The sequence below is a fragment of the Olea europaea genome, chromosome 15 (assembly GCF_002742605.1).
Source record: "Olea europaea var. sylvestris chromosome 15, O_europaea_v1, whole genome shotgun sequence".
NCBI lineage: Eukaryota > Viridiplantae > Streptophyta > Magnoliopsida > Lamiales > Oleaceae > Olea > Olea europaea.
Genome location: NC_036251.1, coordinates 11189373 through 11203642, shown reverse-complemented (window position 1 = coordinate 11203642; position 14270 = coordinate 11189373). Strand labels below are relative to the sequence as shown.

Below are 14270 nucleotides of genomic sequence, written 5' to 3'. Positions count from 1 at the left end.
TTTTTTTTTTTTTTTTTTTTTTTTTGTCTCTGAAATGTGTATATGTGGGGTGATTTATAGAATTTGAAACCGAGCAAGGAGGCCTATCAGCAGATGTGATAAAGAAGGCATTTTATGCAACGGAAGAGGATTTCACACGATTTGTGAAGCAATCGATGCCAGTCAAACCACAGATTGCTTCAGTTGGATCATGTTGTATTCTTGGTGCAATTTCAGACGGTGAACTGTATGTAGCGAATTTAGGAGATTCAAGAGCGGTTCTTGGGAGGAGAGGTTTTGACGGGGAGAGGAATTTGGTGGTCGCAGAGCGGTTATCAACTGATCATAATGTTTCATATGAGGAAGTGAGGAGGGAGGTACAATCACTTCATCCAGATGATTCTTCGATAGTGCTCCATTGCCATGGAGTTTGGAGAATCAAGGGCATAATTCAGGTAGTAGTTTATGCAAACAGATGTACTGATTTATGCTTTTGGAAATCCAATATGTATTGTTTCTAATTTGATTCAAACTGGTGTAAGAATATCTTAGAATCTATATCAGGTGACTTTTAAACAGTTGAGGCTATCAAATTTCCTAATTCTTGGAGCAAAATCTTCAATCTCATTCTTCATAGAGGAAAGCTAGAATGATTACCTGCTGTCTAGCTTTTACCTTACAAGATTTCACACAGATGTTCATGATATGTTAAATTTGAAGGTTTAAAGCTGCGGTCTTGAAAATGAAAGATCCCTACGTTGCAGCCTTTGTATTATTGATTACAGTTTTAGTTTGGTCATGATATAATGATATACTTCTTGTTTATTATACTATCCAATTTGGCACATCGTTGCATGCGAAACGTACACCAAGTGTTCCTCACTTTCGCTTGTTTATTTTGCTATCCAATTTGTCACATTTTGTTGGATGTCTTTACTTATGTCAAGATTGTGAAAAGGCGTCCATGCTAAAGGGCATCTTTGATGCACAATACAAACAAGATTGGACGGTATGGTGGACAAGATTGTAGCTTCTTTTCTTGCACATGTTGCTTTTTTTTGTTTCTTTTATTCTCTCTCGGTTCACCAAGGAAGATAATCTCTTGATCATTGAGGACCTGAATCAGTCACCTATAGTTCACTTAATATATTATCCTATTCTATATATCAAGCTTGTTCTAAAGGGTTATATCTTCACTACTCTTCCAGGAATCACATGCGCTGCCTCTTGGCCCTTTCTCATGCAGCTGAAGTCAAAGTAGCACGCCTTCGGGCTTCCGCTCATGAGATGTACATGAAGATCTTATAAAGCAGTGTTGTGATTCTGGTGAAAGTTTAGTCTGGGGACTATAGATTCCTTGATGTTCGTATAAGTATTAGTATCTATGTTTATGTTTATGTTTCTTTTCCATTTAATTAAGAGGTATATGTTGTTCTTAATGAGGAATAGAGGGCATCTGCCTGTGTGTTGAGTACCCTTTGCTTGTTATCTTCCATTTATTTTTTATCTATATCCTGTCAAAATGTATTGAAAATGCTAATTTTTCTGTTTGTTCTTTCTAGGTGTCAAGATCTATCGGTGATGTTTATCTCAAGAAGCCCGAGTTTCACAGAGATCCAATTTTCCGACAATTTGCAAATCCTTTCCCCATGAAGAGATCAGTATTAACAGCTGAACCCTCCATTGTTACTAGAAAGCTTAGGCCACACGATTTGTTTTTAATATTTGCCTCAGATGGCCTCTGGGAACACATAAGTGATGAAGTAGCTGTTCAAATAGTATTTAAACACCCAAGAGCTGTAAGTATACCAAGTACCTCTACTTTTGTGGATATAATTTCAGTTTAGCTGTTTATAGTTTGGTTTATCTCGAATGCATTTCCTCTCGTTTTAATCAATCGTTAAGTTGAGGTCTTAACTTTGTCATCTGCTTCTATAGATTTACACCTGCGTGATATTCTCGTACTTGTCTGTATTGTTTTTTAGAAATGTGATAAGAAAATTTAGTTGGATGATTAACCAAACACGACGATTTTGTGTGGTGAAACTTTTGCAGGGAATAGCGAAGAGACTGGTAGTAGCTGCACTTGAGGAGGCTGCTAAGAAGAGGCAAATGAATTGTAAGGACCTTAATAAGATCGAAAAGGGAATCAGACGTCATTTCCACGATGATATTACTGTGATTGTGATTTATCTTGATCATACCTCTTCCAGTTCCAATCACAAAGAAGGCACTCTTGGCTACATCACTGCCCCTGTCGACATTTTCTCCCATAACTTCGATGAAGTAGTTGAAAATTCACCCGACAAGATTCTTCCGAGGGTCGTCTACTGAGAGGCGAGAGCATGGTTAAATGGAGATTGGAGTGGGAAATGATCATTTTTTACTTACAGGCTGCTGTAGATAATTACTGATGGATGCAGGTGAAAGAAAAGTCTAGATTTTACCAATACACATGTTTTTTACCTTTGGTTCTTTGATTATTGATTTTTGTCCAAGATTTGCTAGCAGACTATGTTCCTGAAAGTTGAAGTTCACCATTTTCGTTACTTTTTTCAATTTATAGGAGCTAGTGAATCTATGCATAGGCATTCAGTTCCTGCAACCTCATGTTAAGTAAAACATGGATCTTTAACGACATTTGTCCTATAGAACATTATGAAATCTTCTTGTTACAACAATGCCAGAGAATTTGTCCAATACCTATCTTCAAACAAAGCAGGAAAGTTTCTCAGTATTAAAGAAGTTCTCTGTTTGCATTGATCGCCAGATCCTTGACCAATTTCATAATGATTAAAGGGATTTTGTTGTTTGCTACAACTATACGGTATCGTAGACAAATAATAAAGAGTGAATAAAATATCATTTCCATGAAGCCAGCAATTCAATTTGGTTCCTATTAATACCAACTTCAACCGAAATGGTAAAATTGTATGGAGATTGATGGTTGCGAAGTAAATCTATATCTTGAAAAAATATGAAACTTCCAACTGAACTATTAAAAGACTTAAACCTTGAATCCTCGTATATTCCTCTAAATAACATAAACCAAAACGCGAAAGATTCTTAAATACATCCGCTAAGCTCGTAATAACCACTGTTGTTGTCTTCCTTTCTTTTGTAGTAAATTGTAAGTCTTACCACATCATCACCCTGCATGTGTGGCTTGTTAGTCAACCATGTACATCTAGAACTACTGTGCACTTCAGCTAGGAGTGAATAAACTTTGGAAGTTTGTTTGGTGGATCGAGAATCTCCAAGAGCCGAGCTCTAAGCTCAGGACTCACCTGATGAACTCAAGGCAATGCATTCAAAATCAAACGGTCCAGCTTTGTCAAGCATTTTCTTAAGCTTGACAAGGTCCATATGGGATCAAACGTTGACTTAATCAGCTAAGTGACTTGTATGTGCCAAATGCACGCCATATTGCCCACAAAAACATCAGATAGATAAAAGATATAGAAATCTGCAGTCATTACAAACATTTCATTTTAAAACCTACACACGGATCCAAAAAAATCAGAACTACTCATCCATTTCAGGTAAAGAAAAGAGTGTTCTGTGTATGCACGTCGAAAATAGTCTATGAAGAAAAGCAACACCAATGTTTTACTTGCTTTTCCACTAAAGAGTAATACCATCAACATATCTTGAACCGCATATACAAAACAATTGATTTCCTCAAAAGAAGTAGAACCATTCGCCATTCGCCATTCGCCATTCACTTGAATCTGAAATATGGTTATTTAACGAAGTGAGGATTAAGCAAACCAGCAATCTCCAGGAACCCAACACGATCCCTTCCTCCAAAAATTTGCTTCAGCTTCTCATCACAGATAATCACTTTCTTATCAGCAGGATCCTAATAGTGTGACAGAAATCTAGTCAATTCCACATCAAACGTAAATACTACATTATACACTCGTGAAATTTCATTAAATTGATTTGAGGGGATCATGCACATTACATGAGAACACTATAGTTGACATTTCTTGCATCTGAATAAAAATTATCCTGGTTCAATATTTGGAAAACTAAATCAATAACCCCAAACAACTCAAGCATGTTTCACCAAATTTATATTTCAAAAAAAATAATAGTAATAAATAAAACTTACAGTTGGTTGTATATCTTGTAGGTGACAACCAAGGAATTAAACACTGGAAAATGAATTTTTTTCCAGCAAGTACAATACTGAGGAGGAAAAACATACAATACATTTCCACCTTTTCTTATTCAACAAGGGGGTTGGGAAGTGCTAAGCTAAGCAATGAAAGCCTAACCGGTTAACTATTTGAATTATACATATACTTGAACCGACGCTGATATTGAATGCAAGAAAACAATTCCACAAGTCAGATTAGAAACCAAATAAGCTATTTAAAACGTAAATCAACATGGCGACCCAAAACCAAAGAGATTGACTCGTGATACAATATAAAATTTATTATGGCATATCTTCCTGTATTATTTTTCCAGTTGATGCACAAAACCAACTGAACTAAGATTGCTCAAACTTGTCTGGAAGATCACAAGTGGAAATATGATATTTACGCACCTGCCACCTGATCAACTTGCATAAGGAAATATTGGGAAGAACAATTCTGAAATCAAAAGTATGTAATGAGGCAAAAACAGCATTCTACGGCATCAATAAAATATAACGAAATTTGCACAATTGGTCTCCAAGTTCTGTTTGACATCTCATCTCCGAACTTTTAATTTTGTAACTTCATTCATCCGTAAGGTTTCCGTATATTTGATCTTTGTACATCATCCTCACGCGTTGCTCCTTTCTGATACTAATGTTAATCCAAGCACAAATGGATCATAAAATACTCGATTCCATTCACAAGCAACAGACGTTACGCACATCTAACAGGGGAAAACATGAAGAAAAGACAGTAGGTAAACCTTTGGTAAAAAACTTCAAAGAGATAGTGCACTAACCAGAAATTGGTTACAAAAACAAAACCAATGTACGTGAAGATAAATTAAGTCCAATTATGAGAAAGTATATAGTTTATATGAAAAAGAAACTTGTCTAACTACATCCCCAATTTTACTAAGTTTCGCCTAAGAAACTTAAGAACAGGGGAAAATAATTGTACACACACAAGAATTTCCATAAACTTAGATAAACAACAATATATATACCTGAAGATTGTGCTTCTTGATGTAAGCCCAAATCTCCTTGAGAGCTTGAGTACGGGGAATCTCAGTGACCCCACCAAGGAAGGCCTGCATTTCCGGCGAGACACGACGCGGCTTCGTTATGCCTCTCGGCTCGCGCTTCTTGGTCTCTGTAGCCGGTTTCGACGCGGCAGCTAAAGTCACCGTGCGCACAGTGCGCAGGTTGGATGGAACGAGCCTAACAGTAGCAGGAGAAAACTTCACCAACGACGCCGTATCGCCCACATATAAGCTTGAGAAAACACCCACAGAAATCGCCATTAGAACTGAGGTCGGATTTGTAGAAACAGGATTTTGAACGAGAGTTTGTGTGAGAAGATAAGAGTGAAGGGTTTGTGCGCGTGTGAGAGAGACTGAAACCCGCCTCCTTGTCTTCCGGATTTCCAAAATTTGTACCCAGGATAACAAGAACAAGAAAATAATAATTCAAAAAAGACAAAAACCTTTTTATATATTATTGAGTAATGCTATTTATAGTTGCTCATTATGGTAGTCATTTTACGTGATATTCGACATAAAAGCATGTGATGATATATTAATTTGATAATTTTTTCTTACTTCATATATCAAATCAGTAACTGTCACGTAGGACGATTGTTACAACGAATGACTGTAAATAATATTATTTTTTATTAATATAAGTTGTCCCCAACCTTTCAACCCTGTTACGATTTTGCCTACATTCCTTTTTTTATTTAATTTTAACATCAATATTTCATTAATTTATACATTTTGTCCTTATAAGATGATTCAGTTAGTTCCTATCGTTAATTGACGCAAGTGTAGTACACATATTGGACCATTGAAGGGCAAAATGTCAAAATGGGCGCATTATTCCCTACTTCAATTAGAATTCATTTTATATTTTTGATTGGGCAAATGCTTCGGCCTGACATTTTATATTTATTCAGAAATTAATTTCTTTCTCATATTTTCTATGGGTATTGAAAACAATGGTTAACATTTTTCCGATGTGAAAATCGTTCGGAGCTCAAGGTTTCGTGGATGGAATCAACCATGACATAAGATTTTCCTGTGTGAAAGGAAGGAAAATGCTTGTAGTTTCTTCATGTGGTATGACCAATTAATTTTCAAATGATCTAAGTAGATTATATTTGGATTATTGTGGTCAAATGAAAGATTGGAAGGCGAAATAAGAGTCGTACGAGCTAAAAGAGCATATGCAATACGGCAATAGAAGACGTACGATTTGAAATGACAAATGCAATGGATGTCATATTTGAAAAAGTAGATAACCAAATCCAATCCCAATCGAAAACTCAACAACATCAGCAAGCACAACCAGAAGCGCTACCTCAACAACGTTTGTGAGTTTGTTGAAGAATTGGTTGCAAAGTGGTTGTTTATGTAGTTTTGTACATTTTGTCCCGAACCTTTTCCATTTACACATTTCCGCAGTGATCTATGTATGATTCGTAGTTGTAATGTCATATGTTGTTATATACCCAAATATCGAATGTAATACATTTCATGTATTTAATCAAAAGATTATTTAAATGGATTGTACAAAGTATATATAATTATAATTATCTTTAATGTTTATATAATATGACGTTGATTGACAACTACGAGCTCTACATATTGTTATGCATCTTCCAACGAGACTCTAAGCATTGCCAAGTGATAGTCACACGGTAAGAAATCTTAGGCCGGCATTCTGTGTCATTCTGCACATATGGCAATTGGCCAGATCCCTATTAGCCAAACCCACATGGGAAGCCAAGCCCTTATGGATGAAGTGAGATAAGTTGAGGCATTTAGGGAAGATCTTGTAACAAGTGGGTGATGCGACAACTCATTGAATAAGTAGCTCTACTCAATCAACAAGTCAAGTCTAATCTTACATTCAGGCCTAGGGTTGCAAATGGTCATAACATTAAATGTACTTGAGCCTAGATTTGACAGACTGATGCCCATGACAAGAGGCCCCCGGATGCTGGGATGAGGCCATGTGTCTCTTCATCCAATGGCTCGTACTCAGCCCCTTTTAATATAAGAGCTCACAATTGGTATCATTTTAAAGGTAATGCAAGTTTAGACTCTCAAACTATAACTTTACAATATTACTATTTTACTCTTTACTCTCCAAAATCGCCCCACTTTTTACATTGGAGGCTCACGTCTAAAGTCCTCCCACACTCATATATCTACTTTCTCAACTAACTTGACCGTCGAAATGTGCCAACCCCACCTATCGGAGGAGGCCATGTGTGACTAACGATTTGTCCAAGTGTGTAGGAATATGTCTTGTGTGGACGTGAAAATTCTTAGGATTTGTTGACCACATCGAAGGTACATCTTTTGAGGTTAGTACATACTTTGAATCTCCCAAATACAAAATAAGCCAAACATCAATGTCGTCAAAATTGGACTAAACTAATCAAAACAACCAAAAAAATCAGGAATTAGCTAGTAAATATGTTTCATTATGACCTAAAACCATTTACCAATAAACCCTAAAAAAAAAAAATCGTTTAAAAGTAAAGTCCAATGACAAACCAGTGGCCAAGGCTGATTTCTATGATTGATTGGTTTATTTTTCGATAATTATTAAAAACCAAGGCTGTGGTTGGTTTAGTTTTTTGTTTTCCATTTTCGGTTTCAAAACGATTTTTAGTTTTCTTCGAAAACGCCTCATTTTGGGCATTTTCCGCATTTTGGACATTTATAACTGAAAACGCTCAAACTATAAAAAAACTGTTTTGCATTTTCAATTATAAATTTTATCTCGTTTTCGAAAACGTATTTTCGAAAACGACGAAGCAAGCCCATTTTCCACATTTTTTAAAACGAAAAATGGAAAACGACCCGAAAACGCCAAACCAACTGTAGCCTAAGATTTCTAGGGTGAATACAAAAAAAGTTGAAGGCCCAAAAATTATTGTTTCCCTACCATATGCTGGCCATCTTATAGTTGCTTTCTTTTACATTTTTCCTTTCAAGTTTCGATTTAATATTATAAAGTGTAATGCCACCAGTTGTGTTACATTCTCAATCTAGGTGCTGTTAGATGATAGGGCTAAATAAAATATGAAATTAAATAAGTCGTTTAATTTCACTTATCAATTAATGACACATTAATAACACAAATTGGGGTTGCAACCTCAGTAAAGCTAAATAGTATTACTCTGTTACAAATAGACACCCTTCAAGCCTTTTAGGTTTTTAACACCTTTCGCGAATATCTTAAGGAATGAAGTGCTATTTTTATTTGAAAAAATATATAAGAAATTTGTTCCTCGAAATAAATTATTTCTTTTCTTGAAATGTGTGGTTAAAACTAAATTTCAAAAAAGTTTTTGAGCTAAATAATAATAATAATAATAATAATAATAATAATAATAATAATAATAATAATAATTTCTAAGTACAGGCTAAAATGTTGTATAAAATATGTTGAAAGTTTAGCTATATCTATTGTCTCAATTTGTTGTGATTATAAGTGGATATAATGAATATTAAATGTAGCCGAATTTAAAAGTCTTTTAGCTACATTTATTAATTAATTTTAAAATTTATGTATTTTTTTTTTCAAATTCCTTGCTATATTTATTTCTTAATTTATTATAACTGGTCCAACACCCTATCTCAATTCGATTCAACTTCTAACTATTTGCCTTTTTTGGGATTAATGACCCAAAGTTGCTACTCGTACATAACCGAAAGATAGAGTGAGGTGGAAAAAATGAATAAAATGAAATGACAAGACCTAGCATAACCCATTGTATTTCCTCAATTCTCATACGAAGCCCTGAGAGGCGAATCGAAACTCCATCTCTTCTCTCTATTCAATCTTCATCTTTCTCCTCCTCCAGCGTAAAACTCAACGCCACCTCAGCCGGAGTCCAAGAAGTTACAGTTGTTTGATTTATCTCGGTAATTTCCTTCAACCTCCGAAGCTGCAACAATAGTCTTCTCTGATGAAATCGGCAGGTAAATTAGGTGCTTGTGATATGTAGTTTACGTGGGTATGTCAAAGCCAGTTTACATGTAGTTTACATTGGTATCTCGAAATAGGCAAATAAAATTTGTGTATTTTTTGAATTTTCAGTAAGAACCCAAAATCTGAGATTCTTTATATCACAAGCACGCCTGGTCACTGCAAGAAGCATTTGAAGTTGACATACATTCTGGGATTCTTTGTATAACAAATGCTAATGAGAATTGCATTTGAAAAATTAATTTTGGGTTCGGAGATTCTGATTACTACAAGAATTGTATTTGAAAATTAATTTGACCTTCATTGTATCACATACATGCCTGGATGTGTACTGTAGGATTGCATTTTATCACTACAAGAATGTGTCACTGAATATGTGTATTGTAGTTTGATAAAGACACATTTCATGTGTCACTGAATGTGTTTATTGCAGTTTACAATGACAGGGCAAAACGATGGAGTCTGCTATGGATGTAAAAGACGTGGTCACGTCTTTGCGGATTTCCAAAATAAGGTCCTTGCTCGTGGTGTAAAGATGCATATGTGAAGTGTTTTGCGGTGGTCTAGAACATTAAGAACAAAGATAAATTGTTCAAGTGTTGTAGCAAAAATTGCAGATTCTGGGAATGGGTCAAAGAGGGTGAAACGTCCGGTGAATCAAGTTCCGTTGGCAACTCTTTCGGTAATCATGTGGCGACCGAATTAGAGATCAATGTCTCTTGCATGTTTGAAAGATGTGTTGATTAACTCAAGAAAAAGACGTGGAGATGACCATGAAAATACGCAAAGGAAATGCAAATGCGGAGTGTGATAAGAAAAGAAAGGGGCCGGCATGATTTTCTGCACCAGTTTTGGATGTCAATGTTTGAAGTGTCTATGTATCTATCAAATGTTTCTTAGTTTGGAATTATGAATGAGTGCATATTAGTGTATTCGCTAGTTGCTAGGCTGGTAGGAAAATGGTGATTTTCATATTGGAACTATCTGTGGGCTCTATATTTTTGTAATCAGTCACAATATGAAGTTCAATCATTTTGTTATTGGTATATCAAGTGTCCATCGGTTTGTTTTGAATACTATTTCTTTAACCAAATTTGCAATCTTTAGCAGGCATGTGTAACAAGTTTAGCAGAGACTGAATCTGGTTCAAGTCATTCCAACAAACAACTAAGATTTGCAAGCTCCAAACTTAGGGAAATGAATGGGTATGGCTGCTATAATATTCATTCTGTCCATTTAGCAAGAGAAATAATCATTGTAGTGCTTGGTTTGGAGTTAAATCTAAAGTCAGACAGTTGAAATTTTCAGTAACATCAAATTACTCCTTCTAATCAAAATCTGCCACCTAATTATTACAATTGAGCCGGAATTTAGTGTCTCAATATGTAAAATAAGGCTAAAAAGAGAAGTACTACTTAGAACACAATATTAAAATATCAAAAAGCTTTATAAACCACGAATATTACACTGTGTCTGTTTCACAATAATATAAAATGAAGGACACACAACATTCCATAAAGACTTGTATGAAGATAGTATATGTTGAAAACCAACTTAATGCAACAACTTTACATGGACAACTTGGCATGTCGACTTGTATGACTTCTTGGCATCATTAGTTTCTAAGCTGGTTTGAATGGAAAAACTTATCTACATGGTGCCTCTCTCCCTAAAAATCTTAAGTTTCCTCCATCTCGGTTCAGTAAACATGGGTATAAGTATGGCATTTCCTGAAAATCTATGCAATTTGGTCAGCAATACCCAAAGAAGAAATTAAATAGATGATGAACTCTAGTAGGTAGAATGTTTAACTGTATACTTACCCGGACTATGGAAGTGAACATGATTGCCGGACGAAGATATAAAACTTTGTTTGTGAATGCAAGACTTTGGCTGTCACCCTGCAAAAATTATTATTTAAGTCCTTTGTTATCCATATTAATCTAATAATACACATATACTTACCATTAGGAGTTGTGAATATGTGAACGGTGTAGTAATGCAATGTTGTGATTGTTGGGGTACTTGAACGATATGTGCTTCAACTCCAACATTACTTGGTCGTGCCTTCAAGCTATTTCCTTTGGAGGTACTCGAACTCCCCTGCTTAACATCCCAACAAATTTATTATATTAAGTAAACAACCCATAAGCAATTGGTAATATTAGTGTATTAACCTTTGCTTTCTTTGAATTAGGTTCCAACGGGCTCTTCTTGCGAAGTCTTCGGTGCACCCTTTCTCTTGGCACACTTAGGATCACGTACTCCACTAGTCATAGTTTTTTGTAATGGTCCAGATTGTGATGCTAGCAGTGTACTATATGAAGACATGATGTTACTAACAACATTAGACTTCGATGTCGTTACCATTTGATATTTATGTTCGATCCATTTTTTTATACTTGTAGCTCCGCTTTCACCGTCTGTGACCAAGTCCGCCAACGGAGCAAAAGATTGACACAGTTTGTCATACCTCAACTGCCCCGTGGTACTAGTCAACCTATCGTAATGAACTGCAACCCTCGTGTGGGTTCTACTTACATCTCTCTGCAATCTCCATAGTATATACCTATTCGGTACTTGTTTGAACGTCATTACAAATCAACACTGCAATCATGTGCCTGCATATTATTCCTCAAAATTTGAATAGGTGGCAACTGCAAACAATTTGGCAATCTTCTTGCTGAAAAGATACGAAGAATGTTTTTGGTGAGATTGCTCATCGTTTATTTGTTCATCGCATACCTTATATGTTGTCTCCAAACTTCCCTCCGAAGACAAGATTAAGTCACAATAAAGCTTCCCATGAACTCTTCTTAAACTTCTCTAAATTTTGCAACAGTGTATACAGCTTGAAATTGCTTCTCTATTTCATACCTCGTCGCACATGACACCATTTGTAAGAAAGACTCGAAATCTGGTTGAATCTCCTTGTCAACTTTATTCTTCAAAGCTTGTTCGTATTATTCGACAATTGCTTTAACGAAGTTTTCGAATGCACATACCCATCGAAGAACGCCTTTATACTCTTACTGCATTGAGTTGTCGACATTCCTACCCAGAAGCTGGTTTTGAAATAACACGGAACCCATTGACATTTGTTATCATACAGTCCCAACAACAATGCATTATCTTGCAAATCATATGTATCAATCATTACCCTCCATCCATCTTCAAATTCTTGAACAAATTGTGAATCATAAACCAAACTGTGTATAGCATGGAAAATTGAACCTTTCTCCACGTGGTATCCAAACTTCTCTGGTAACTTTTTCAATATGTGTCACAAACACCATCTATATTTCGTATCGGAGAACACAATTTCAATTGCATTCTGTATTGCCTTGTCTTGATCAGTAATTATTCCTTTCAATGCATTTATTGCAGCCATGTCCTAAACAGCCAGAGGAATGTATCTGTATCCTCATTCAATACCAGTCCACAGCCAAGCAGGGTAGATTGTCCGTAATGATTAATTCCAATAAAAGGGGCAAACATCATGTCATACTTATTGGTGAGGTACGTGGTGTCGAATGTGACAACATCACCAAACTCTTTATCTGCCTGCCCACTCCTATTATCTGTCCAAAACACATTCTTCAGCCTCGAATCTTAGTCCAGATCTATACTGAAGTAAAACCCAATGCAACCGGCTTGCATTTTCGAAAAGTATGATTGTATTGCTGCAGCGTTCCCTTCTCCAAGTTTCAGATGCCGAACTTGTTCAACATAGTTTCGACAATCATTTTCCATACACGTCATATTTTCATATCCACCTACTTCGACTACTGCAGAGTTGAAACTTTTATGTAATGGAATTCCTGCCATATCATTAACTTCTAGCCGCCGTTTAACATGAGCGTTCAACTCTCAATTACATCGATATAGTCTCGACTTGGATGGACTTGTTTTATGATTATGCTCAAGATTTACTGTGTTTATTCTCCATATTCCACGAATATCCATAGATGCAGTTAACCTTGCTTTACAACATGTCTGAATGGTTGGTTGTAGTTTCAAAGAACCAATTGTAGTACTACTTCTTTTTTCCTTCGTGACTACATGTCAATGTGACATATCTCACAACACCATTGTTGTCCTTTTTGAAATTTCTTTTCCTAACTGGAAAACTTTCGGCGTACACAAATTTTTTGTAGTAGTCAAACAATTCATTTTCATCATTGAACTCCATACCGACCTCGGGCACTCGCAAAGGCACACCATCTCTTGCTACAATTTCATCACCTAATAAGTTCATTTTCTTCACGACATTCTCAGACTCAGATTCTACCAAAATAATGTCATCCACATTCTCCAACATATCTTTCCCTGCAACGTAAACGTAAAATCAATTGCAATAATGATTTTTTCATAACACATGTAAATTTCGTCATGAAATTATTGAATTGAACTGTAACTTTCTCTCAAAAAATAATGTCAACCAACATTGAACCGAAAATTATGTTTTCACAGCAAACATAAAGTTTCAATGACTAGTAACACAAGTTTTTCATTCACTGAAGAATAAGGTCAAGAACATCCAACACATCGCATTTTTGACAATATAAAAAAATACTCATTACCTCCATCTATAAATTTTTGTCATAAAAAATGCCATCCAACATTGAACCAAAACAATGATTTCTTCACAATACATTTACATTTTCAACAACTATTAATGCAAGTTTGTAATTAACTCAAGAATAAAGTCATCCATTCCAACCAACACTGCATTTTCAAGAAAATCAGAAAATACACATCAACTTCGTCTGCCATGTTTCAATTAACTCCTTCCAATATCTCTCTGAAAGTATTTGGCGCTGCAAATGGTGAAATTTGGAGAAGAGGGGGCGTATTTCATGCTTTGTCTGAAAGTAAGAGAAACCACAGTTTGTTTTGGGCGTATAGGGTCAGGTAAATGAGGCCTAGTTACTTAGGATTCAAAATAAATACTTTTTTATTCTTTAGTGGCAACCAGCTTTCTTATACAAGAGTTATTCTGATTTTTTAGTCAATAAATCCACCTCTTTCGATCAAGTACCGTGTCAAGTAACAGGTACAAGTAGAATTATTCTTAATGTCCAAGTCGATTTCAAAATATTGCAAAAAATATTTAAAGGTTGGTCATTCAATTAAA

The 14270-nt window shown here is 35.6% G+C and overlaps 2 protein-coding genes across 4 annotated transcripts in view; one reads left to right on the top strand and one right to left on the bottom strand.

The window, feature by feature from the left end:
- LOC111410155 (probable protein phosphatase 2C 63) overlaps positions 1–2660 on the top strand; it is a 4836-nt gene extending 2176 nt beyond the window's left edge. Inside the window, exons 2-4 of the mRNA XM_023040379.1 lie at positions 61–434; positions 1542–1778; positions 2035–2660. Coding sequence (XP_022896147.1) covers positions 61–434; positions 1542–1778; positions 2035–2313 — 890 coding nt within the window. The 3' untranslated portion in view covers positions 2314–2660. The remainder of the gene's footprint in view (positions 1–60; positions 435–1541; positions 1779–2034) is intronic.
- A 745-nt stretch (positions 2661–3405) lies between these two features.
- Positions 3406–5581, bottom strand: LOC111410154 (upstream activation factor subunit spp27-like). 3 transcript variants are annotated; one of them, XM_023040378.1, is made up of 3 exons: positions 5137–5581; positions 3947–3993; positions 3749–3841 (listed from the first exon to the last, which is right to left on the bottom strand). In XM_023040378.1, the coding sequence occupies exons 1-3, from the start codon at positions 5431–5433 to the stop codon at positions 3820–3822; spliced, it is 366 nt and encodes a 121-aa protein (XP_022896146.1). In that variant the 5' UTR covers positions 5434–5581; the 3' UTR covers positions 3749–3819. The 3 variants fall into 3 exon arrangements, with proteins under 3 accessions (XP_022896144.1, XP_022896146.1, XP_022896145.1); XM_023040376.1 differs by lacking the exon at positions 3947–3993 and having other exon boundaries at positions 3406–3841; positions 5137–5580; XM_023040377.1 differs by lacking the exons at positions 3749–3841; positions 3947–3993 and adding an exon at positions 4000–4854.
- Between the last annotated feature and the right edge of the window lie 8689 nt (positions 5582–14270).

Coding starts and splice junctions, on each gene's coding strand:
- LOC111410154 (XM_023040376.1), bottom strand. CDS start 5,433: ATGGCGATTTCTGTGGGTGTTTTCTCAAGCTTATATGTGGGCGATACG. Junction 3,842..5,136: donor TCAAGAAGCACAATCTTCAG/GTATATATATTG, acceptor TCACACTATTAG/GATCCTGCTGATAAGAAAGT.